Genomic DNA, 26,993 nt, shown 5'->3' on the forward strand with positions numbered 1-26,993 from the left:
AGACTGTTCGACAGCTAGCCTGTAAAACATCTTCCATTTTATAAATTTAATTGAAATTCAAGCATTATTTTAAATAATCAGAACTTTGTTATTTCTTGACCATTTTCTGTGATTGAGGTATCCAATTAAAGAACAGATATTGAACTTTTTAGACATTTAGACAGTTTTATCGGGAGAAGAGGCCTGCAGGTCATAGTGATTCAATTCGCTTTCAACTCCCAGGAACAGGTGATGCCAAAAAAAAAAACCATAACATTAATAATCATTACTAATTCTCAGTTTTTTTGTTCACTGTATAATGACAATATTCAGTCTCTCTGGATATCATTACCCTGGCTTTAGACTGGCAAGTCTTCTGTGCAATACCAAAGCATTTCGAGGAATTATTCTAGCTATATTACCTATTGTGGAGGCGCAATAGCTCAGTTGGTAGAGCAGGGGTTTTGGATTCCGATGACCCGGGTTTGATTCCCACTTGGTGGGCTAGTGCCCTTTGGTAAGGCAATAATCCTTATTACCAGGTCCCTCGGAGAGGACCTTAAGTCCTTACAAGCATTCATGCTTAATTTCTTAGCAATCAAGTGAAAAACACATTTTACTTCCGCACGGTTGAGTGTGGTAAAGTATTGGGATTTGAACACAGTGCATCGCAGTTCAAAGTCCTGATATTTGTCCACTGGATAACACCACCACAAAAGTGCCACATACACAGGGACCTTTTTAATAAAACGTGATATAATAACAAATTTGCAAGTTAAAGCTATCAAAATCATTCAATTTCATTGGCTGATAATTAACTTGTTTTAGAAATTGTGCACTTGTTATCATGACAAGTCATTAACCAGTCTTACAGACTCTGAAGTTGTCATGACACCATACTCCTCAGTCACCCAACTTTTTAAACAATAATTACCCTCGGTGATCGTGCCTTTGTTTTGCTGCACCCAAACTCTGGAATAGTCTCCCTTCCTTATAGCAAGAAACACATAGATCTAGTACCTTGTTCAAAACTAAACTAAAGTAGAACTATCACTGAAGGTGATTAATACCCCCGCCCTATGCCGTTACCATGGCAACAGTTCCCAACACATGGAAAAAAATATGTCTTGCCCATCTTTACCCCAAGACCTATGTGTGAGCAAAATATCATGAGAATTGGTTAAAGACTGATGAAGTAGTTCGAACCGCAAGATTGTTGCCTAATTTTTTACATATAAAATATAATTACCATGGAAACATGACTTCCGACACATGCAAAAATATGTCCTTTACATCGTTACCTCAAGACCACTGTGTGAGCCAAATTTCATGAGAAATGGTTAAAAACTGAGGAAGTAATTTGGACTGCAAGATTTGTACTTTATTTTTGTCAAAATATAGGCCTACCATTACCATGGCAACACAATTTCTGACACATGCGAAAAGCAAGTCATGCATATCTTCACCCCAACACCAATAGGTGTTCCAAGTTTCATGAAAATCAGTTAAAAACTGAGGAAGTAGTTCGACGCGCAAATCTGCAACGGACCGACCGACCAAACGCTGATTCCTATATATCCCTTCAAACTTCGTTTGGCAGGGGTACAAAAAACCTACCTATTTTAAGAGAGTTTCAATAAATAAGTCACTTTTTATTCATTTGTAGAGACAGTAGGCTTCCCTTTTCCAGTAATTTTGTGTATTTATGTTGTTAACTATTTTACCTTTTAAGTATTGTAATGCGCTTTGGGTATATACATGCACATATAGAAATTGTGCAACATAAATGTACAATTATTATTATTATTATCATCATTATCATTATCATCATCATCATCATCATCATCATCATCATCATCATCATCATCATCATCATCATCATCATCATCATCATCATCATCATCATTATCATTATTATTATGAAACAGGACCCAGATTCCTGATAGGAGAAAATTAAACGATCAATGGAATGACACCAATTATGCTGTCAAGTTGGTATTTCTGGTCCATAAGTCAATCCTAATTGTTGTTTTTCACCTCTGGCCACCTGCCTGCTAGCTACGCGAATGACCCAGTTGGACATCAAATTTGATTACTGGATAGGAGGGAGAGGTGATGGCATGGCATGAGTGTATTATGTAAAGCCTCTCATGTGATCTGCAGACATTAATAGGTTGAACAGCATGATGGGAAGTGCTTTGATATTTACCCGCTGAGTTCATTTTGGGGATCGGACAAGTTTGGTGGTAATCTGACATTCATGTTCACCCCTTTATTGAGGCATTAGTTGATGATGGTGGGGTGTTGATGATGGTGGTGGTGGTGATGATGATGATGATGATGATGATGATGATGATGATGATGGTGGTGGTGGTGGTGGTGATATTTGTGTGGTTTGATGATGATGAGGAGGAGGAGGAGAATGATGATTCTGAGGATGAGGAGAAGGAGGATGATGATGACGATGATGATGATGATGAAGTAAAAAAAAGAAAGGAAAGGGAAAAAGGGTGATTGTCTAAATATAATGTCAAAATCTATCATGACATTAGATTTTTGTATTCAAATCTTCAATTTTTTTCCCGCTCACAATTTTTTTTTCCGATACGCCATGTCTAGCCCCCTCAATTTTTGGGGCTCACTACACCACTGCATACATGTATGGATGCACAGGTGCCGTTTCACAAAATATTCACTACAAAACTTGCCGATGTTTGCCCTGCTTTCGGCGACACAGTATGCACACCCTCCTGTCAGATTCTGCCAGGCGGCCATCCTGTATAATTAATCCCTAAATCTTGTTACACCACCTAATGGTTTGAACTGACCTGTAAATTAATGATGTCCACTAGAGGCTTGGCACCAAGTTTTTCTATTACACTATCCTCGTCCATACATGATATAAAGAAGTCTTGGGCTTTTAACTCCGCACTGCTCGTCGTGTTCAGCTCACTTTCTGTTCATAAAGATAAAAAAATAATAATCATTAACTTTATAGGCAAATTGGATGTCGGAGTTGGCAACTGCAATTATAAATGCACATCATAGAAGCCAATACTCCATGTACTTGCTTTAGAGCATTCTGCGGACTTAAACGACTTGTACATTCACCCTATTACAATATGTTGTAATCTGCTTGTATCAAGTAATGCCAATCTTACATGTAATTGTTGCATATTATCATTATTATCATTATTATTGTCATTATTATCATCATCATTATTGCTTTTATTACAAGTAACCTACTTCTAATGCCTCTACAATATTTTGATTGTTGGAAATGGATTGTATAATTTTTGAGAAAATCTGCATTTCCATAAAACTTGCAGTATTTTTGGAAAGTTCACATATTTCACAGGAGATTTTGTGCCCTTTAAGTCCAAAGGAACAAGGGATATGGCCTTTATAAATTATTCCTTTCTTTTTGAGCACTTAGGATTTGGTGTGATGAAAAATGGAAATAAAAGAAATCAACCCAAGCAAGAATAGCAAACTATGATAGTAAAATGCCAGGTTCTGGCCTACCAATCACCAATTTCCCTTTTTCTCATTATTTTCTAAACTTTACAAATACATGAAATAAGGATTGTGATATGACAAAACTGAGAATAAAATGGAAGAATTGCAATGACTTTCTGAAATTGGCAAATTGAGCAAATTCTTGTCTTCTTGATTTTTTAATGTCGAATTGTCAATGTTCATTATTACAGCTTTTGACAGCACTTAGTAATGTTTTTATTTTGGTTTGTTTGTTTTGTTTTGTTTTGTTTAAATTGTGATTTTTTTTTCATTGTTAAAAAAAATGTTATTTTATCAATGTAACTCTTTTTTTCAATCATTTGTATTTTTTTTTATATTTTCTTTGATTGTAATCCTTTGTGTTTGGATATGTAATTAAAAAATAAACTTGATTACTATTACTTGTACATGTACAGTCATTTCGGGCCTACATAATTAGACATGTACATGTACATGATAATGAAAATGCAACTGTAGCCAATCTGATGAAAAGAAAGCTGAGCAAACAAAGTCTTCAAGTACTCATCATTCCTATCATAAATTAATTTAAAAAATAAAACTCAGCAAAACAGGGTAAGGAGATGGATTGGGGAGAAGACACTGGTCCGTATTCCGAAGTCAGGTTCAACTTAGACCATGCTTAAATTATGGGAAGCCAAATATGTCAAAATTTTGTTTACATTGTACATGTCTTAAGCCCCATCACACTTATCAGGAATCAAGCAGAAGCTGGAACGAAAAAAATATTCAAAAAATCTATAAAAATTTTGGAGGAACTTATGAACTCACCAAACTGGAGTTGAAATTCAGTAAATTGACCAGGTGAATCATCATAAACTAGTCAAAATGAACTGCAATGGAGTCAGATTGATAATCCTTGCTACATTCTTGGACATTCTAGGCGCATTCTTGAAATTCTGAGTGCATTCGAAATATTTTTGTCATTTCTTTCCCGAAGGTTTTGGTCACGTTCAAAACATTTGAGGGGTATTTTCAAACAGTGTTCGAAGTAGATTTAAATGACCAACTGGTGGTCGGACAGAAGTCCTTTCATTCCGGCCAATCCTGCTTGATTCGGAATAAGTCTGATGGGGGCTTTATGTTTACTGTGCCCTTTCCTAAGTCTTGGATTGTGAAGACAACTTTCCTATTTACCCTTCATAAACTATTGAGAATGATCTGAGATTCATATGAGCTGATACGTTGAACCTCTACTGTTAGGTATTTATGCAACTAAATTGGCTATCCATAGTTAAACCACAGCTTTGGACCAGAGTTTAGATTAAACCCGACTTCAGAATATGATCCACTATGTTCACATCAGATAAAGATAACATGGGATACCTTATAAGCCATTTATATGACAAAATAGTACATGTACATGTAGGCTATGTTTACATCGCAATATACAAGGGTAAATTATAATTGGTATAGACCGTAAAGAACAGATTGTTCATACAAGTAATTGTGGACAACACTGTTTAATGAGGCCAAGGTCAGACATGAAGATTCCATAATGACCCGATATGCTCTAGTAGTAAGTACTCAACCATGAATTTCTGACACAAAGCAATGCAGCATTTCACTAATACTAAAGATTAACTGGACTTGCTCTCAATTATGGCAGGCCATCAATGCCCTTTGTTCACCCTCAATATCAGTCTTAATGGCAAATCATAGTCACAAATGATTTAATATATACAGGATGTAATTTTTCTTTTTCACCATGATCTACAATTTTGCAAAGTGAAACATCCTCTTTGCCTTGTGTACTGTGATATATCTGATTAATATTGATATCACCCACGGGTCAATGGCAGCCTATTGGCTATTAAATGTAATGAGTATGACTGATTGTAAAATTTAATAAATATATAGTATTTCTAAATATTACTTGTACAGTATACCAACCATTCACATTTCTGAAATCATTTGGTTATTAAAACCCCCCAAAAACGAATCTGAATATTTTAAGAATACACAATAATTTCTACAAGGTACACATAAAGATATTTTTTCCACATAATAATTACACAAATCAGGTTTAAAGGTAAAAGAAAGTTGTTGCAGCATACAATTATTTCATGAGAAAGTCTTAAATCCAGGTAAAGTGTCACCATATTATCTAGATCTGGTACATTGATCTAAACTTATCTTTGTGAAATCATGAAATCTTAGCTCAAAACCTGATAATTCGAATGATCACTAACACAGAAAAGCATATGTGGGATTGAGACAGTCTATTAATATTGCTTGGAAAAATGCCTGACCTTTGACGGAATTCCATGCTTATTTTGCTAATTTCTCAGCAAATACACATCTTCTTTCCGAGCTATTTGCCACAATTTTTTTTTTATTTATAGATACAAACACTTGGGTGGTCATTTAATTGCATTTCGTTCAAACTCATTTTGAGATCGTTACCATAACTGGTATTTATCTTTAAAACTAACTCTAGGAATGGACTTTCTAATTATAAACATATGCTCAAGAGCAGGAAAAATACAGTCTATAGGAATGTACAGTATTTCAACAACCAAAACCTGCAATTCTAGCCTTTTTCTGAGAAAATTGGGGGTAGAATGGATAAGAGGCAGGATTTCTTTAAATTGGTAACCCAAGCACAGCGCCACCAAATCTTTTTGGTCACATGACTCTATAATTCCTGAAAACAAGATCAAACTTGATGCGCTGTGACACCAATCTAGGGAGAGGAGACACGACTGGATGGTTTTGGTAATAAATTTTTCTACGGATGTCTGATCATCTCATAGTATTGTGAGGACAGCCCTAATATTTTCATACATTTTGTTCACGCAACAAATGAATAATCGTGGGCTTTTATTTCTGATCTAAAGGTGCACAATAAACATTCAAACTTTAAATTAGAAATGATTTTGAGCAATGTGAAGGAGGACAAAAATATCATGAAGGGTTTTACAAGGGACCTTTTAAGAGGTTTTTAACAATAATGGGACCCTACAATATGCTTTATAACATCAAGAAACACCATGAGTTGTATAAAGAACTTTAAATGGGAAGTTCACCCTGATGAAAAGTATATTGTCAAAATAAAGTCAAAATAGTAGAAAAGATAATAAAATATATTGTTGAAGGTTTAAGGAAAATAGATTAAAGATAAAGAAGGTTATTAAAATGTTAAGTTTTTGATTTGTGACATCATAAATGAGTAGCAGCCTCATGTTATGTAATATAATGCATAAATTTTAAGTTGTTTTAATGGTTTAATGATGACTAAATTTTTTCTTCTTTCAGGAGCAGATGTGAAATAATTTCTCTGTTGATAAATTTAAAGGTCAAGTCCATCCCAGAAAATGTTGATTTGAATAAATAGAGAAAAATCAAACAAACATTATACTGACAATTTCATCAAAATCGGATGGAAAATAAGAAAGTTATGAGTTTTCTCAAAACAGTGATATGCACAACTAAGTGAAATGCAAGTGAGACATTCGATGATGTCCCTCACTCACTATATATTTTTTTTTTTTTATTGTTTGATTTCACTTTTTACAGATTTGACAATAAGGACCAACTTGATTTAACCATAGTGTTAAACAATGCTAATTGCACATATTCAGGGAGAAATTTATCGTTGTTTCACATGAGAACAGGGAGAAAATTTGAATATTTCATGTAATAAAATACAAAAGAAATAGTGAGTGAGCGATGTCATCAGTCTCCTCATTTGCATACTGACAAGGATGTGAATATAACTATTTTGTGAAAAATGTCTTAACTTTCTTATTTTACATCCGATTTCGATGAAATTTTCAGTGTTATGCTTGTTGGATTTTTCTCTTTTTATTCGATTCAACTTTTTGTTTGGGTGGACTTGTCTTTTAAGGCAAAACCAATTTTCCTTTTTTTGAGAAAATGACATTTAACTGATTTCTAAGATTCATGTTACACGTTAAGCTGCTCGCACATGACATCACAAATAAAAATATTGAATATAATAACTTTTTAATTCTTTGATGGATTTTCCTCACACCTTCACCAATAATTTCTATTATTTTGCCTGCTATTTTTACAATAAACTTTTTGTCAAGGTGAACTTCGGCTTTAAGAAAGAGTTCCATATAGAATTTAAAAAAATCTTCTGAATTCTAAATGATTCAATGAAATATTTTGTGAACTTCATACTTATCCACGGTAATGTTGATTATTTTAAAGTCAATCTATAAATTTGTATATAGTGTATATACATTCGTTTTACAGTGTTCATATCTATACATATTTATAGAATTTTGCCGATTATTTTACTCTACTAATATCATATTACCCTTGTATAAAATTTTGATAGGGGGTCTACATCTTACTTGTAAGCTTAGCTTATCAGTAGACCCCTCCACGTTTTTTTCATTTCATTGGTACGTTCTACCCTGCATACATGTATGTTATGCAGTTGATGCATCTTTTCATTGTAAAAATGATTTATTATGAAATGTACTTTGAGGATTTGTGGAACATGAATATATCAATAAAATAAAAAAATGAAATAAATAAAACTGGTTCTAGAGTAATGTTGAGAACAATTTCTGCTCCTTTGAAGAACCTTAGACATTTCTAAATAAGGGACAAAGATATAATCAATCAAAGAGAGAAGCATTACTCTGGACAAGGCTATATCTTTCAAAGTGGTGATTTATTCTGCTTCAACGTGATCTTGATCTTGAAAGCTTGCATTAGGATACTCTAAACAGCTGTAATTTACATTCCATGGAAAAGGAAAGCACACAATCATTGAGATAAGGATTCTCAAAAAATTGACAAATCCAAACAAGTTGTCCCGTTCCTTACCATTTCTTCCTTCCGATAGTACCCAATATATCTTCAAAAATTCTGTTTCTTTTTTAGCAGCAATGATTGGCGCCCCCTTTCCTACCCATCTACCCAACCGTAACTTTTATTCTCAATCAATCATCCAAACGAAAAGTCAGGTAAATAAAGAGGTGTGAATGCCTTTTATCCAAAAGGGTGTTTCAAAGACAGGTTTACATATAAAATTCAACAAAGGAAAAAGTGCACAATTATCTGATAATGAATTCCAAAGTTATCTCTCACATAATATTCCCTTTGATTTATTCCAAGCCAATTTACTCTTTTTAACACCGATATATCAACTTGTTAAAAAGGGCGTCAGACAATTACAACAAACAAAAATTCTCCTTTCAATGCCATATTTCATACTGAATGATGTATCAATACACTGCATAAACTCTGGTGTTGATTTAACACCAGCCCAGAATCTATATACGTCCACACCAGAGAAGTGTTAAACAACACCAGTTTCGTTTTGGTCTAACACCAGATAGGTGTTTATACAACACCAATTAGTATTAAAACAGCATCGGTTTGATTCCAAACTCGTGTTGTTTCAATACTTCTCTGGTGTGGACATACAGGTATAGATTCCGGGCTGGTGTTAAATCAACACCGGAGTTTTTGCAGTGTATGATCAAGATGTAATATCTTAAATGGTATGCTCATATTTATGGCATAGGAACTGAACCACGACTTGTGTTACCTCTCCTGTAATTTTAGAAGATTATCCCATTTCTCATTTTTCCCCAATAAACTTTTTTTAAGTTTATAGGATATAACATGTGCCTACACGTATGTAATAAAAAGACTGATTTGTTTCTTGATACATTGTGTGTTTTCTTAGTTCCATTCTTTTTAATTCAAAATTGAAAAGCACAATATTTTAAATAGCAAATGAGATTTACAGAAGCATGAAGCCCTGTATTGTCTGAATTTTGTCAATACCATCTCCAAGATATGATATAATGCAATTACATGTGGAATATTAAAGGTGAAAGTAATACAAACGAGAATGCTCAAACACATACTGGGGGATATCATTTCCACCAGAGATAGATTCCCTTTAAGTTCCAATGTAATCTCTTGAGTTAGACAGTTGTCTTCATCTCAGTGTTGTTCCCTTGGAAGTATTTTCCAATTAAACGTGATCGCAAAGTGAATGCTTTGATTAGCGCAACCATCGATCACCCGACACTTCTTTCTCATTTCGCCAGAGCGTGATACACCAGACGTGGTGTATCTCTGCGGTCTTCATTCATGCCTCAGATTAGATCACCATAAAGACCCTTCTCCAGTAAACTGACTGTCTGCCTTGTTCCGTGGAGTCATCTTTTTCACTCTAGCTTCTCCGAGACGGTGACAACAAGCTCTTCTCCCTGATGGAAAGTAGCGTCCTATTTCACTTAGCTCGCAAATCAAACACGTTCACGTAAGTCCTACAAATCAAGTACCTTGACATGTACAAGGGTCCCAGGTACTCCATTTGGTGTGGGTCAAAATATGGTCAAAACCCAGGGCAAGGCTTGTTCACATATATGTTAATAATACGTAAGTGACACGTACAGTGCTGGCCGCTGGGCGAGATTTTGATTATCATAGAAATTATGCCATATTGAAAAATATTGAATGATTCAAAATGGTTTTATGATTATGTTTACATGGTGCGGGAACAGGAGATGACGAAAATATTGTTGAGGATGAAAAGTTAACTACTATTCCTGCCCTGTATTGCTTCAAGACCAACTCAGAACTTTATAAGTTAGTACTCAAATGCCCGCTTTTCAGACAGCCGATGGACGCCTTGCTTTCTTTCCCCCTTTCATGTTCTCACAGAATGGCAGCTGATAAATAATGAATGTATATGAGTTTTCACACGAGACGATATATTGTATTATCAGCGATATATTGCTGGTGATAATACAATGAAATAAAAATGAAGCTTCAGAAATAGTGTAGATTGGACGTTCGCAGCAAGTCTTTAAACAGAAGAGTGATAGATGATTGGAATAGCCTACCTGAAAGTATAGTCTCTTGCCAACAACAGAATCATTTAAAAGGCATGTAGATAAATATTGGTGGGATCATCGCTTTGATCTACCATGACTACCGCTCCTCTGCATGCGTGTAGTAATAAATTCACCAGACTAAAACCATAGATGGAGTGACCGGGAATTACAGGCCACCGCCTTCTTCCTGTATCAGATGATGATGATGATGCTTATACGACGGATGATATAATGATCAATTTGGTTGGTATGTAAGTCATATTGTGGAAATAAAAACTTACTTTGCAGTCATAAAAACAAAGACCAGAGTGCCATGTTGCGATCAATTTGAAAACAAGATTCCAACAGGATAAGGCCATCTACATATAGGCCCTTCAAGATTGAAACAACTGGGTCCTAGAAACCGTTCTCACTACCTTCCTAAAACTAGTTTACTGGAAACTAGTTTAACGTGTAATGAGAACTGTCGAAGCGGTCTTGGAAGCAATCTTCCAAACCGGTTCAGAAAACCACTTCGCGATGTAGTTTTGAAGATCGCTTTGCCTCATTAAACTGGTTTTAGCGAAGTGAGGACACAACCGTTCTTAACCCTTAACGTGCCATGAACACATACATGTATCTGTGCATCCACTGGAGTGCCACGAACAAATTTTCGTGCAATGGTCATACAGCTATTGTTATGCCAATTGCAATTTGAGGAGTGCATTGCATGCATGAGTGATTCCATTGTTCAGTTCAGCTTATGGTCAAGAGGTTTAACATTGTCTCAGGAGTGATTCCCTTTTTTCAATAAATATAATGTTCAATTAAATATAGACTCTTTGAAAAAAATGGCACTCACTGATTACAGTGAATGGCACATTAAGAGTTAAAGAAGCGATCTTTGCACATTTCTGTAGAGTTCCAGTTACACAATATTTAGGAGGCTTGAGAGACACGTGTGTATAGTTTGACTACTTTATTGGAACTAAATTCATTTGTACAATTAACTTTCATTTTAGCATGGATAGAGAGAGTAGTACAGAGTACTTCATCTCATTGGAATGTGTGGTTACCTGAGTCATCATCTTGTGATGTCTCACACAAAGAAGTTTCACAGAAATCATCTAAAGTCCTTCCACTTTAGTATTACTATGATTTCCCAATCATAACATCCCCCTTTTCAGTTATGAATTTTCACAACTAAAAAATTCAGAATTATCAATAAGGTTTTTAGAAACGATTTGTTAAATCTTCTTCAAAGAAATTTGATGCTGTGATTATTAACATTTCATTTCATTTCAACAAATTTGATTTTGTATGATTGTACACTCAAGATGAATAAAAGAGCATACAATAAAAGATTATTCTTCAATATAATAATACAAAGAATCATATAAACATAGCATTGGTAAAACATAAACATGCATACATTTATCCTGAGATGAAGTTTGTTAATCAGTGTCCAATTTATTCTTCTTAATAATTATTGTTCAAATTTCTTCAACTTCTGTATATCGTCCATAGGGTTCTTCATGGCTGAATTCAGTGTCCATTTAAACTATTCAGATAATAATAATATGTCATACTCAGACTTCCTTCCAGACATATTTAGGCATTATTTTTACAACAAAATAATTTCCAAACTAAGAAACAAAATAATAATAGTCTAATACTACATTACATAAAATATTAAGAACTGCAAAGTAAACAATGCTCAACTTGGCTGGGTCAGGCAGAACTTAAACTTTCATTGAATGATTTTAATCACTTTACTTTCCCTTCTCTCTTCATGTTTTTTTTTTTTTTTTTTTTTTTAGTTTATGTCCCATATCTCTCTGGTGGTTTGATATGTCTGCCATATTTGGTAGTGTAACCTTGTTTCGGCTGGGTTGTGCGTTGAGATGTGTTTTGAGGGGTATTTGGTGGGTTGTCATGAGAAGTTTGAGTCTGATTATTGTATTCATCATTTTGATGTAATGGATTCAGACTTTCTTTTGTTTTGTTGAGATCTTTACGATTTCGACGGTAGTCTACGCCTTCAGCTTGTACAATGTATGAGCGTGGCTCTTTACAAATCCTCACAACGATTGCTTTTTGCCAAATTTTAGGATTTCTTGTACTTCGCATCCTAACAACATCTCCAATAACCAGGTTGGGGAGAGTATGTGTTGTTTTGTCATAGAACATTTTCTGTTTCTCTTGTTGTTTCTTGAGCTTTGTGTTAATGTTCTGTTGCGTTTTAGGTTTAAGTAACCTCTTGTTTGTTGGAAGGGGTGTTCTTGTCCTTCGTCCCATTAGTAGTTGGGCAGGAGAAGCATCTAAACCTTCCAGAGGTGTGTTGCGATATTGTAGCAGTGCTAGATGTATATCGCTAGATTTGCGCAGCAAATTTTTTGCTATTTTGACAGCGCTTTCAGCTTTCCCATTGGATTTGGGATATCCAGGGGAACTTGTTACATGTTTGAATTTATACTCCTCGCTGAATTTCTTAAATTCGCTCGAAGCATAACATGGCCCATTATCTGATACGAATTCGCTCGGTATCCCATATCTAGCAAAATGTTCTTTGCAGTGCTTTATGACTGTTGATGTTGTCATGTTTTTTAGTTCGCAAAGTTCAAAGAAACTAGAGTAATAGTCTACAAGTATTAAGTGGTACTTTCCATTTAATTCCAAGATATCTGAGCCTATTTTTTGCCATGGTTGGTCTGGTTTTGTGTGACCAATCATTGGTTCATTTGCATTGTTTTGCTTATATGTGTTGCATATTTCACATGAAGCAACTATGTCTGCAATTTGCGCTGACATGCCGGGCCAGTACATGATGTCGCGTGCCAATTTCTTAGTCTTTTCTATTCCTTGGTGTGCATGACCATGTACTTTTCCGATCATCTTTTTTCGAAGTGATTTTGGTATTATCACTCGCGCATCTTTGCATATTAATTCATCTTCTACTGTTAGTAGTTCTCTATACTCCCAGTATTGTCGAATTTCTTCACTGACTTCCCTTTTTTCATTTGGCCATCCAGTTAGGATTGCTTTACGGAGCTTTTGTAGCGTTTCATCCTTTTTAGTTTCATCTTTTATTTCTTTCATTCGTTCGTCTGCGATGGGAAGTTTGTCAATGATGCATATGGGTATCTCTTCCACATCAACATCATCACTTTGATTGGCTAGGAAATTTCTACTGAGGCAGTCGGATATGAAAAGGTTGACGCCCTTTTCATATGTTACGCGCAGATCATATTTTTGCAGATTGAGGAGCATTTTTTGGAGTCGCGGTGGGGAAGCATGCAGTGGTTTCTTGAATATCGTTTCAAGTGGTTTATGATCCGTTTCGACATCCACTGTGCGTCCAAATATATATTGGTGAAATTTCTTACAACCAAATACAATCGCGGCTAGCTCCTTCTCAATTTGGGCATATCGTGTCTGAGCATCGGTAAATGCTTTTGACGCATATGCCACTGGATGTCCATTTTGTAGTAGGACTGCGCCCGTGCCTGCTTGCGATGCATCTACACTTAACTTGACTGGTTTACTTACATCGTAGTACTTTAACACTGGAGCATTTGTTACCGCTTCTTTAAGCGCTTTGAAACTTGCTTCTTTTTTGTCATCCCAGTGCCATGCCACATCTTTTTCTAGCAGTACTCTAATTGGTGCTGATTTCTCTGTCAAGTTAGGGATAAACTTGCCTAAGTAGTTTACCATTCCTAGGAATTGTTGAACACCCTTTTTACTCTGTGGGGTAGGCATCTTTGTGATTGCCTCTATTTTCTTTGGGTCTGGTTTTAGTCCTTCTGTAGATACTATGTGTCCCATGTATGTGACCTGTGTTTGCCTGATATGGCATTTGTCTGGGTTGAGTTTGATGCATTTTTCTCTGCACCTTTCTAGTACTTGCTTCAACCTTTGATCATGGACACTTTCTGAGGGGCCATATATTAGAATGTCATCTACCAGAACCTCTACACCTTCTATGTCGCTAAACATATCGGTCATAATTCTTTGAAATATCTCACTGGCAGAGTTGATTCCAAATGGTAATCTAAGAAATCTATATCTGCCGTAGGGCGTATTAAATGTGAGAAGTTTTGAACTCTCATCATCAAGAGGAATCTGCCAGAAACCGCAATTAGCATCTAATGTACTAAAGATCTGTGCGCCGGCTAGATTATCGGTAATGTCATCAATTGTCTTCATCGGGTAGTGTGGTCTTTTTATTGCTTTATTTAAGTCCCTAGGGTCTAGACATATTCTTACCTTATTTTTCCCTTTCTTTGCTACTGTGACCATCGAACTTACCCATTGTGTTGGTTCTGTTTGCTTTACTATCACACCCATTTCTTCCATTCTATTGAGCTCATTTTTCACACCTTGTTTTATTGCTACTGGGACTTTCCTTGGAGGATGGATTGTTGGACTGATTGATTTATCAACATCTAAATGCTGTGGTTCCCCCATACATCCAAGGCCTTCAAACACGTCTGTGTATTGGTTTGCCAAATTATCATCTTTGATTGAATCTGCCCTCTTTACAAAGCCTAGTAATTCAGATGACTCAAGTCCAAGTATGGATTGGGCATCTCTATCAATCACCTCAAACTCAATGTTATGGAATTTGTTCTTCCTCACACATGTTAGGGTACATTTTCCCAAATGTGATTTTTCAACGTGTTCTGTATATGACATCAATCTTGCTTTTGACTTGCCAAATTTTGGCATCCCTAGCTTTTTATAAGCCTTAGCAGCCAGTATATTGCATTGAGCACCTGTATCAATTTTGAATTGAGCACTGTTGGTTGTTGCTTTTTCTTTATGCCTGTTTTTGTCAGAAAGAAATGTGAGATTGACATACCATTCTTTTTTCGATTTCTCCTCTTTCTGCTGGACTCCATTGATGGCGTCGACGTGGAACTCTTCACTGTCGGCATCACTGTATTCACTGTCCTGTTTGATGTCATGGATCCCTCTTTTGCTGGGGCGATGACCCTTTTTGTTGCGAGTTTGTCCTCCAAATGGAACCTTCCTTGATAATCGGTCTCTGTCATTATCTCGATCCTGATCTCTACAAATGGAGCTGAAATGGTTTTTCTTTTTGCAGGTATGGCATTCTTTGCCATATGCAGGGCATTTTCTGGGTGGATGCTTATTTCCACACTTCGGGCATGTCTTCCTATTCATCGATGTCGCCTGCATTGCATGAATGTTCTGTTTGGGCTTCAGCTCTGCAATATGTTGTGACGTTATCTCAGTTGCCTTGCAAATGTCTATTGCTTTCTCCAAAGACAAGTCTTTTTCTCTGAGTAGTCGTGCTCTGGTACCATCATCACGTATTCCAACAACAATTCTGTCTTTTATCAGACTGTCTCGAAGATGCTCAAATTCACATGATTTAGCTTTTTTCTTCAAGTCTGTGACGAACTGGTCAAATGACTCGTTTTCATGTTGGAATCTTGTGTTGAATACATGTCTCTCAAAAGTCACGTTGGACTGTGGCTCAAAATGTACAGTGAATTTCTCCAGCAAGTCTTTTAATGTCGGTGCTACAGGTTGTCCTGACGATGAAATTACCTGCTCGAAAGAAAATGTGTTGTAAATTTCTAACGCCTCTTCACCAATAATGTGAAGCAGTGTCGCTGTTTGTACTTTTGAGTCCTTTTTGTCAAGTCCACTAGCTGTTAAATACAGCTCAAAACGCTGTTTCCACCTCTTCCAGTTATCTGTGATGTTGCCCTGTAGAGAAAAGGCTTCTGGTGGTCGCATGCCATCCATTTTCACTAGATAACAGTCAGTTTTTTATCTTCTGACACCATGTAGAGTTCCAGTTACACAATATTTAGGAGGCTTGAGAGACACGTGTGTATAGTTTGACTACTTTATTGGAACTAAATTCATTTGTACAATTAACTTTCATTTTAGCATGGATAGAGAGAGTAGTACAGAGTACTTCATCTCATTGGAATGTGTGGTTACCTGAGTCATCATCTTGTGATGTCTCACACAAAGAAGTTTCACAGAAATCATCTAAAGTCCTTCCACTTTAGTATTACTATGATTTCCCAATCATAACAATTTCCAGTGCGCTACTCCACACACTGTATGTGGAATGCCTACGCTACGGTTTCAAATTTCCCATGAAACATGTCAACCCACTGAGAGTGTTCCCATAGCAATAAGACCGCTTTACATGAAGTGGTTTTGAAAACCACTTTCGGGTGATCACATGGGAATGCTAGCGAAACTGGTTTCCTGAATCGGTTCCTGAACCATTTTCTAGTAAACCAGTTTTAGAAAGTATATTGAGATTAAGATACAAACTTAATACCATTTTCCAAAATAGCAGATTTGCTCAGCTACTATATGCACCCGAATGTGAAAGAGGCACAGGAATGTAGGTCATAAAAGTGGGTTCAAGTTTACATGTTTAAGAAATTGTAATGGATCCGGGTTTTTTTTTAACAACGCAATGGTGGCAACTCAGAATAAAGAGATATGAAATATCCTTTATATATTGATGAAAAACAACATTTGGTTGATCTTTTACATTCTTGAATATACAGATACATGTACTAATAATAATAATGTAGGATTTGTATAGCACACGTATCCATCCTATATTACCCCAGCTAAGCTAGTCTACCGATTTTGGTGCTCACAGGTTCTTGCGGACTTACTTCCTGCCGGTACCCATATACCTCACCTGGGTTGAGTGCAGCACAGTGTGGGTAAATTTCTTGCTGAAGGAAAACACGTCATGGCTTGGAATCGAAAACACGTCCCTCAGATTGAAAAGCAAAAGTCTTAACCACTAGACCACGGTGCCCCCACATGATATAATAATGCATGAATAAATAAATACATCAATGAATAGATTAATTAATTATCAATAGATAAATAAATATGCTTGGTGCCAATTTTTTGCATCCAACAACCATTTTGAACATTTTACAACCATTAACAAGCCATAGCTACCCTGGAAAATGTAAAGGTATTTATGGAATACAAGGTCATCCCTCTGATGGTAATAAACATTACTTAAATAATCCAAGGCAATATGTCATTTTTAACAATTATGACTCTGAGACTCAGTTTAGGGTGGTGTTCCTCAAGGTTCAATTTTAAGCCCACTTTTATTTTATTCTATATTATTGACATTATTGAATCTTCCTCTCTTTTGTCCTTCGTCTTATTTGCTGAAGACACATACCAGTATATTTTATTTGCACAAGGACCAGAATTTGAGGACCAGGGCGTCGTGGCCTAGTGGTTAAGACTCATCTTTCAATCTGAAGGACGTGGGTTTGATTCCATGCCATTGCGTGTTTTCTGTCAGCTAGAAATTTACCCATATTGTGCTGCTCTCAACCCAGGTGAGGTAAATGGGTACTGAGAGGAAGTAATTCCTCAAAAAGCTGTGCACACCGGAATCGGTAGACTATAGCTTAGCCGGGGCAATATAGGAGTGCCTTGAGCACCTAGGCAAGGTGTGCTATACAAATCCCATATCTTATCATATATTATTCATTTATTAAAGAATATAGCAAACTGGTTTATTAAAGAATATAGCAAACATGTGCTATACAAATCCCATATCATTTCTTATTTATTTATTAAAGAATATAGCAAACTGGTTTTAATAAAGCCAACAAACTTTTCATAAATACAAAAAAAAAGGTCTGCCCCAGACCGGCTCAAATCTTAATCGTGATGGAAAGGTGGTTTAAGCTCAGATATGTTAAGGGTAACACAACTCTTGACTGAAAGTTGTTTCTATTAATTTAAATTACACTACATACATATACCATGACCATTCAAAGAATACTTACCTAAAACATTCTTTAGAACGAGCCTGTTCTCTTGCCATAGCAGACCGAACGTGCTCCATCTGTTATTTCCTTCTGGTAAAGGGTTATGTTTGTCCCATGTCCCACATGAGTACTCGTAGAAATCTTCACAAGGATCTGCTGATTTGTCCATTGACATCAGAAGACTACTCGCTACTGTTATGCAGGCTTCCGTTAGACAAAACTCTGAAAAGAGAAGACAGGGAAATTGTTCCATATAATTAAAGACCATTTGGGAACTTCACTGTATTTTTCTCAAAATCTGGAAATTTGATGAAGCTAATGGTTCTGCAATTCTCTTGTAAATCTCGTACGTCCCACAAAAAATCTGGAAATTTGATGAAGCTAATGGTTCTGCAATTCTCTTGTAAATCTCGTACGTCCCACAAAAAACGAAACCAAGATTTATCACAAATACAATAGACAATTGACCTACCATTGTAAAGCTTAGAATTTCCTCTTTCATCTAAAATTACTTAGATTATTTCTTATGCACGCATGAGTGAGCAAAACAATTTGAAGAGGGGATATCAAAAAGTCACTTGGCAGGCTATATCTGGGTTTCAAAAAGAAAACCACATTTTTATGAAGTTCAATATCTGCTCTTTAATTTGATACCTCAATTTAAGAAAATGGTCAAGAAATAACAAAGTTCTGGTTATTTGAAATAAGGATTGAATTTCAATAATTTCATACAATGAAGAGGTTTTACAGGCTACCGTAGCGTTCTGAGTCACTCGACACTCCGATTTGTTGACGATCAGCCATGCATTAAAGTATTTGTATCCTCAGGCAAAAAGCGCTTTATAAATCCAGCTATTATTATTATCATTATTATTTTGTTAACCGTGCGATAGCTTCTGTGGAAAACCGGTGAAAACATGTCTATTTAATGAAATTATGGAAATACAAGCATTGTTTCAAGGGAACAGAACTTTTTTATTTCTTGACCATTTAAGGTATCAAATAAAAGAGCAGATATTGAACTTTTTAGGCACATGATTTTCTTTTTGAAATTCAGATACCCCCTGCCAAATGAGTTTTTGGTATCCTTTCTTCAAATCATGCATGAATGAGGAATAATCTACATAACTTCAGATGAAAGAGGAGATTCTAAGGTTTACATTGGTAGGTCATTTGTCTATTGTATTTATGATTATTAAGTTATGATAAATCATCGCTAAATCTTGGTTTCGTTGTTTGTGGGAAGCACTGTAGAGTGATTTTAAAACAAAAGTTAAAATCTCAATCATAACATAATTGTTCAGTGCGCAAAAGAATGGCATTGAAAACAGAAAGAATATATACATGCAGTACAAGTTTGTAAATCATACTTTAATGAAATTCCTAACTTATTTAGCTTTTTTTTTATTCTGTGTTATGTCTTTCAAGGGGAAGTTCACCCTGAAGGAAAGTTTGTTGAAAAGTAGCAGAAAAAATAATCAAAAAATATTGGTGAAGGTTTAAGGAAATCCATCAAAGATTAAGAAAATTATTCAAATTTTAAGTTTGTGATTTGTGACATCATAAATGAGCAGCTGCCTAATATGTTATGTAATATAAAATGCATAAATTCAAATTATGAAATGGTTCGTGATGACTTGTTTTTGTTTTCTTTTTAGGAACGGGTGTGAAATGATTTGTCTATTGATACACTGAATGTCCAGTAAAAACCATTTTCAATTTTCTTAGAAAATGACATTTCATTGACTTTTTATCATTCGACATGTAGGAATGCTGCTCATATATAATGTCACAAATCAAATAATCAAAATTCTAATAACTTTTTTATTCTTTGATGGATTTTTCTTAAACCTTCAGAAATATTTTTAATTATTTTTCCTGCTATTTTTATGGCAAATTTTTTGTCAGGGTTAAGTTCCCATTTAATTTACTCTGTATTCCTCTTATTCTGCATGATTTATTGAAGCTGTCTAGCTGTTTTAGACTTCTTCATTTTCATACAATCTTATTTATTTTTAAGCCTTATCATCCTCCTACCCCTATCCCTTTAATTTGGATAGTCAATAATCTTATTTTCCAGAAATATAATATTTCAATCAATTTCGATTCTATATCTCCATTTTAACCTCATATTTTGACCTCCCTATGACCAACCCTAATGGACACCCAATGCCACTGGTTTCATGATTACATCACTCTCAATACATTACGTCATACTACCTTGAGCTGGCTGTATTTATGAGATCATATCCTGCTCTAGTTTTCAGACACCATTTCAATTGTCTTTTATCTAGAATTGTATAGGAAACAAGACTGGGAATAAATCCCTCGGTGACTCATATTCATAATTCTTACTCATTACTTTTTTTAATGTATCACACCCAACTTTGTTAAGTTATCAAAAAAGAAGAAAATTCCTTTTGTGCATGTTATATGTATCTACCAATTTAGAGGCCTATATACATGTACAGTTTAAAAAATATCTAAAACCTGTAACAACAAGCTCAAAGATTGATGAAACAATTGATTTTGTAAAAGTGATTGCACAAAAGATCATGGCAATAGTTCGTGAATATATGTGAGGAACACAGACCTCATCATTGCCAGGTTGCTTTAGAACTTAAAGATAAATACCACTTGTGGTAACGATCTCAAACTGAGTTCTAACAGAATCCAATAAAATTACCACCAAAAAGTATAAGTGCATAAAATTAAAAAAATATGTGAGAAATGGCTCTTGAAGAAAAATATGTAATTGCTGAGAAATAATGAGCAAAGCATGGAATTCCATCAAATGTTGATGGTAGCTCAAGCTAGAGTCAGGGTAATAATAGCAAGTGTCCCCCCCCCCCCCCCATACCCTGTCTCTGTCCCATTCCCCAACTCCTGCTACTTTCCCATCTGTTCTTGTAACATAGCATCTGTCCTGTGGCTGGCTTCCACTTCTTTCACTGATCATTGCTCATCTATTTCTGGCAATTTTTCAACTACCCCCCCCCCCATCCCCTCTACAAAACTCAAATCAACACTCGAGAATGGCTGCATATTAAATGCATAGTACACTCGGCACTGACAGGACTAATCTATAATATAAATCTGTTCATCCAACGAAAGATCTGCATCAGCTTAAGAGAGACGATGATTAAAAAGAGAGAAGGGATTTTACAGATGGCGATCTCTAATAGCTGCATTATTTATTAAAAAATAATGAGTGGGATACTCTCTAGGCCCCTGGTAGATTTTTTGACTAATTTCCAATATTGATTATTGTTTTTGAAAAAAGTTAATTCCCCACAATACCATAAAAAGTAGAATCATAGGGTGATATAATTTTTTCACTTCAGACTATAAACCTTACATGTATTTGTGACTGGCCACCCCCCCCCCCCTCCAAACCAACAATAAAGTCACTGGAAAGGTTCGGTAAATTGTTAAAATATTGATTTGGTCTACCAAAAATGAATATTAGAAAATCAGCTTTTGATATCTAAAAAAAATGATTTTTCTTCTTCATACTGTAAGCATTTGAAGTTGTAAAATAAAGTATGAGATACAAGAGTTTCTTTGAAGCCACTTTTTCTAGACTTCTTAGGGTGCGTTTATATGATTCTGCAGAATCACGATTGCGTTTAGTCAAAATTGAAAATAAACGTCTTTCAAATCACAAACATGAAATACGGAAAAAGGGGCGTTTGGAAAGACGTTTCTGTAGAATCACGAACGATAAGGTCGTATAAACGCAATCGTGATTTGAATGATTCTATGATGTCACTGTGTCCGGCTACTTTTGTTTTGACTCTTGCCAAGCTCAAGGCGCGTGCTATAAAAGTTGACCTATACTTCCGCTATCAAACTGTCCACTGTGATGCGTACTAGATCGGCCCAAATCCGAGGAGAAACAGCGTTGGAATGAAGGTCGTCAAAACGCTGATTCTGTGGTATTGTGATTCATGTTTGTGTTTTGAATCATGATTCAAATCATGATTCTGGCTTGAGGTCGCATAAACGCAGCCTTCGACATTTCACTGAGATTGTAGGATGCGCATGTCATGCTTGAGTGAACCCTAAACTTGTTTTCTCCCTATTCCTTTCATAAATCTCTCTCTGAATTTCTTCTTCATTCAATTAGGGGTTTTGGTGATCAATTTGGACAAGTTATATGTCATTTTGAAAGCTTGGGATGTGCCTTCTCAAGCTCGATAAAAATCTCATGATTATTTTTGAGTGACGTATTGATGGTCAATAAGACTGCAGGTCATATTAAATCATTATCATATCGGGAGGAGAGACCTGCTGGTCACAGTTCTGTATGCGCGCCCTTCTAGGCGACCCAGATTGGCTGGCTCCTCCAATGCGCCTTTGAATGTCTTTGACAGATATATGGCACTATACAAATGCTGTGCATCATCATCATATTTAAGATTCAGAGACAGCTTTGCATCGGGCACCAAAAAGAAAACAAAAGTGGTAAAGGACATGGTCAGAATTCAATCAATCCCTGTAATTGAAGAGGTGGTAATTTCGCAGCCTTTTAATGGTAATTTAACATTTAAGGTTTTAGAAAGCAGACTTAAATCAGAGACCAGATTGAGATAGAGGTGAGACCACAAATGGATCTACCATGATGTTTTTCCCTCCATTGCATTAATTGAATAAAATCAATCCTCAAAGAGAACGGTTGGAAGGAAGTGACATTTCCAATCCCGCATTAATTGAGTTAAAAGACGTTCTTTCCCAAGATGGCTCTTACATACAGAAACAGGCTGTACAGAAACATCATTAAGTGGAATCAATCCGGAAATGCGACGTTTGTAAAGACTAGAGAATTGCACAACAATGCAAGTAACTCTGGCATTTCAGTTTTGATGATTGTTAACATCTATAGACATTAAATGCTCTTTAGCGGCCATTGACTGTAACGCTGTGAAGTGCAACTCCACAAAAAATATGTCATTTCCTATATCTGACCATCAAAGGATGTGTTCAATGTCGATTTTCAAATTTAAACAGCAACATGAATCATGATTGAAAATGAAATTACAAAAGTGGATATAAATAATGAGAAACAAAGGGTGTGTTCAATGTCCCCTATTAAACGTCTTTTAGATCACGATTCAGAGGAAAATTTAAAAGCTGAAAAGGGTAGGTTCGGAGATGTGATTTTTACGACCTCCAGAATCGTGAATGCGACACTGAACAAGATTAAGTTTTAAAGTCTTTAAATTTTTTCTTGCAGTTGAAGCATACACAAGCATGTGTCAGAATTCATGAATATTCAATGAGCAAACTGATGACATCATATCCCATCTTGTTCTTTTGTATTTTATTACATGAAATTATGCTTGTTCAAATTTTGTCCCCCAAGAACTAAAAAACTTGGATCGACAACTGATTTAATGCATTAATTAATTGCTGTATCTTATTTTATTATAAGGGAGACATGTCTTACACAGGTCTATGAAAATATGAAATTATTAAGATTTCATGTAATAACATATGAAAAGGGAAAGTGGGGATGTGATGTCATCAGCCCATCTAATGAATATTCATGACAATGTGCATTTAACTGTTTTCACAAAATATTGCCAAGCTCTAAAATTCAATAACTTCTCTATCTAGTATCAGATTTTAATGAATTTGACAGCATTTTGCTCAGTGATTTTATTTTTTTAGATACAATTATTCTAAACCAGTACATGTACCTATGAGAATGGGTTATTCGTAGCCATAACAAAGAAGATAAAATTTGATGAGCACTTTAAACTATTAATGAACCAACAAGAAAGCACAGCAAATTATGATATTAATAATAAACTGTGGGCTAATGATGAATTGGCCATAACCCATTGGAGAGGGCCATCTTGCCTCCCCTTGTGATGAAGAATCACAAAAAATTACCACACCTCATTTAGCCTTTAGACAAGGCCGGGTCTGATCCCGGGGGGGGGGGGGGGGGGGGGGGCACTCAGTATATAATGCATAGTGGGTATGTGCCGCGGAGGGGACCCCCATTTTTACACTCAAATTTCCGTTCCAAGGCATAGCATTTTTGTCTTATTGAGAAAAAGAACAAAGAAAGCCGCTCCAAAGCATAGCATTTTCTTCTTATCGAGAAAAAAGAAGAAAGAAAACCGCTCCAAAGCTTCGCAGATTTTCCGTCACGACGTTCCAGCCGTATTGATCTGCTATACAATGAGCCGCAATTTTGGTGAAAAGCGGCCGGAGAGCGCTGTCCGACCATGGCATCTGCGCTACCGCACCCGACGCCCGTGCCGCCGTGCTAGCTGCATGCATGTATGCCCGTTCCATAGGGATGAATACGCAACCCCACGGAGGCGACCCGTTCCAAGGACCCCCGTTTTCACAAACATTTGTTGTTCCGAAGCCCGTTCCGAGGACCCTCCTTTTTACAAAAAGCCCGCTCCAAGGCCCCCGTTTTTTGTCTCGCCCGCGGCACATACCCACTACTTTTTTGGTCGAGTGCCCCCCCCCCCCGGGGGTCTGATATGGCATGTTTAGCAGATACCAAGCGACTAGTATAAAGAAAAGACTAATCGCTCAACCCAGGGCGAACAAGCCATCCACTGGGCCTTGGAATCTAACTTAAATATGTTATGTTTATTAGGTATTAAAGAAAGTAGTTGCAGCAAACAATTCTTTCATGAGAAAGTCTTTAAAATCAAGATAAAATGCTACCATATTATCATTGATCTAGTTCTGGTACATTGAAATAAACTTATCTTTGTGAAATCATGAAATATTAGCCGAAAATCGATAATTCTGATGATCACTAATTAATACAAAAAGGCATATGTGGGACAATGTATTAATATTGTCTGGAAAAATACCCGACATATTATGGAATTCTGTGCTTATTTTGCTTGTTTCTCAGTAATTACAATTTTTTTTTCAGAGCCATTTGGCACATATCTTTTATTTATACATACAAACAATTGGGTGGTCATTTCTGTTCGAACTCATTTTTAGTTTGTTACCACAACTGGTTTATCTTTAATTATTGTTTCAGGCTTGAATCCGCTACCTGAGAGGTAGTAACCAATCACGGAACGCATCATTCGCATCAATGAACCAACGACATCATCAGGCATCGAAAGTGCGGATTGGCGCATCGGCAAGCTCATGAATAATTAATATCAAGCAATGAAAGCCAGGTTCCAATAGGCCTCGTCATTCGATCTTGTGTTTACCCGGGTTTCGCCAGGTCTCTTTGACAGTTTGTCTTGTTTCAGCCACTATACTTGACGAAGAATGAAGCCAAGTCACAAGGCCATGTCAAAAGGCTCTAGAATCATGATTTGAAACACGTTAACATTCCATTTACATGAGAGTAAAAGTCTCAAATCATAGACATATGAAACTTAGAATAAAGAGGCGTTTTAAAGCATGTTTTTGCAGAATCACGTACGGAAATGGTCAAGTACGTAACAGTGCTTTGAATCATGATCACTGTGTTGGCATCCAGTACAATCACTGTTTAATACTAAATCTTCATTCAAGCTATCACAGAAGCAATGCTAGTCAGTTCGTGATTCTAGGGTTCTTTGGGTGTGTTTATGCTTCCTTTGCGTAGACAGAATCAGTGTTTCCAAACGTTGTTTCAGATCGCCGATCGTAAACGTGGTTCAGGGAGTGCTGTTTATACTTCCCCAGAATGCCTGATTCTGGTCAAGATACTTACAAACGTACCTTTCTGTGAATTTATGATCGGCGTTCTGAAACGTCGTTTAAATGAGAGTAAGCATGGATGCAACCGTGTTTTGCACTAATCACGTATGGAAACGCTGATTCTGGCCTGAAAAGTGGAAGCATACCGGTAAACACGGCCTTTAATGCATAACATTTCTGTACACAATAGCACTGATGCAAAGTACACAGCCTTGTCCTTCATAAGATCTATGAATAATTCTCTTGCAATACTGAAGCACTTGTAAGAGGTATGCCTGGTGCATCGATCTGGGAATACCGGTGGGTTGCATGGTAAACAATGCACATTAATTCATCTAGATAGTACATCTATATTCTTCATGAACCTTGATGTACTTGTACTTTTGAGATCTTGTTTCTAATCATCACATCCAATCCACTAAAAATAGCGCTGTAAACCACACATGCTACGTTTGACAAATACATTGTAGGTACCTAAAAATGAACAACCACAAGTACATGTATATCATAAAACAAATGTCTATTTGTGTGTACTCTTGCCTGATTGGCTTTAAACACTTTCACGCAAAGAAAAGGGATACTTTGCCCAACCTGGTGCTCTTACATTGTAAAACCAGAACTGCACGTCAAATATTCTCGAATATTTGGCTTGCGTCATTCAATAAAATTTTACAACATTAAAGCGCTGCCCAGGTCTAGACCAGCAATTATCCGAAAGGTGTTACTACAAGACAGGAATCAAGAAATATCTACAAATTATGTGAAATCCTTGATTCCAATTCAATTCCATTCATTTGCTTTTGTTTTATTCAAAATAAAAACGATTACAAAAATACAAGGTATAAAAATAAGCAAAAGTCAAAAGAATGCGGAGAGAGCTGAGGACAATGGCTTATGAAATGCTGCGACCAAGGATTTGGTTTTTATCTACAAGAGGACTGGGAGGGGGCAACTGACCCCCCCCCCCCCCCCATGATATTTCAGGTAGTACCAAAAAAAAAGGGAAGATGACAAAAGAAAGGAAGCAGGAAATTGGAATATACTTGTAATAAAGAGAAGCCTGGGTCCTTAATAGAATGAAGTAAGGTACAAGTGCACATTAAAGTAGCCTATAAAACCAACAACAAATCTATATTGTTGAAAAAAAGTAGTAAAGCTT

The 26,993-nt window shown here is 36.1% G+C and overlaps 2 protein-coding genes across 3 annotated transcripts in view; both read right to left on the minus strand.

The window, feature by feature from the left end:
• LOC129275799 (endothelin-converting enzyme 1-like) overlaps positions 1 to 2,931 on the minus strand; it is a 46,730-nt gene extending 43,799 nt beyond the window's left edge. For both annotated transcript variants that reach the window (XR_010295742.1, XM_064109693.1), the window contains exon 1: positions 2,808 to 2,931. Coding sequence is in view for 1 of the 2 variants with exons in the window: in XM_064109693.1 (XP_063965763.1) it covers positions 2,808 to 2,873 (66 nt within the window). In the remaining variant the exon portion in view is untranslated. The remainder of the gene's footprint in view (positions 1 to 2,807) is intronic.
• Positions 2,932 to 12,152: 9,221 nt separating this feature from the next.
• Positions 12,153 to 16,112, minus strand: LOC135156725 (uncharacterized protein K02A2.6-like). Its single transcript, XM_064109765.1, has one exon. It carries the CDS (start codon positions 16,110 to 16,112, stop codon positions 12,153 to 12,155), a length of 3,960 nt encoding a protein of 1,319 aa, XP_063965835.1.
• Positions 16,113 to 26,993: the final 10,881 nt, after the last annotated feature.

The sequence above is a fragment of the Lytechinus pictus genome, chromosome 14 (genome assembly GCF_037042905.1).
Source record: "Lytechinus pictus isolate F3 Inbred chromosome 14, Lp3.0, whole genome shotgun sequence".
Taxonomy (NCBI): Eukaryota; Metazoa; Echinodermata; class Echinoidea; order Temnopleuroida; family Toxopneustidae; genus Lytechinus; species Lytechinus pictus.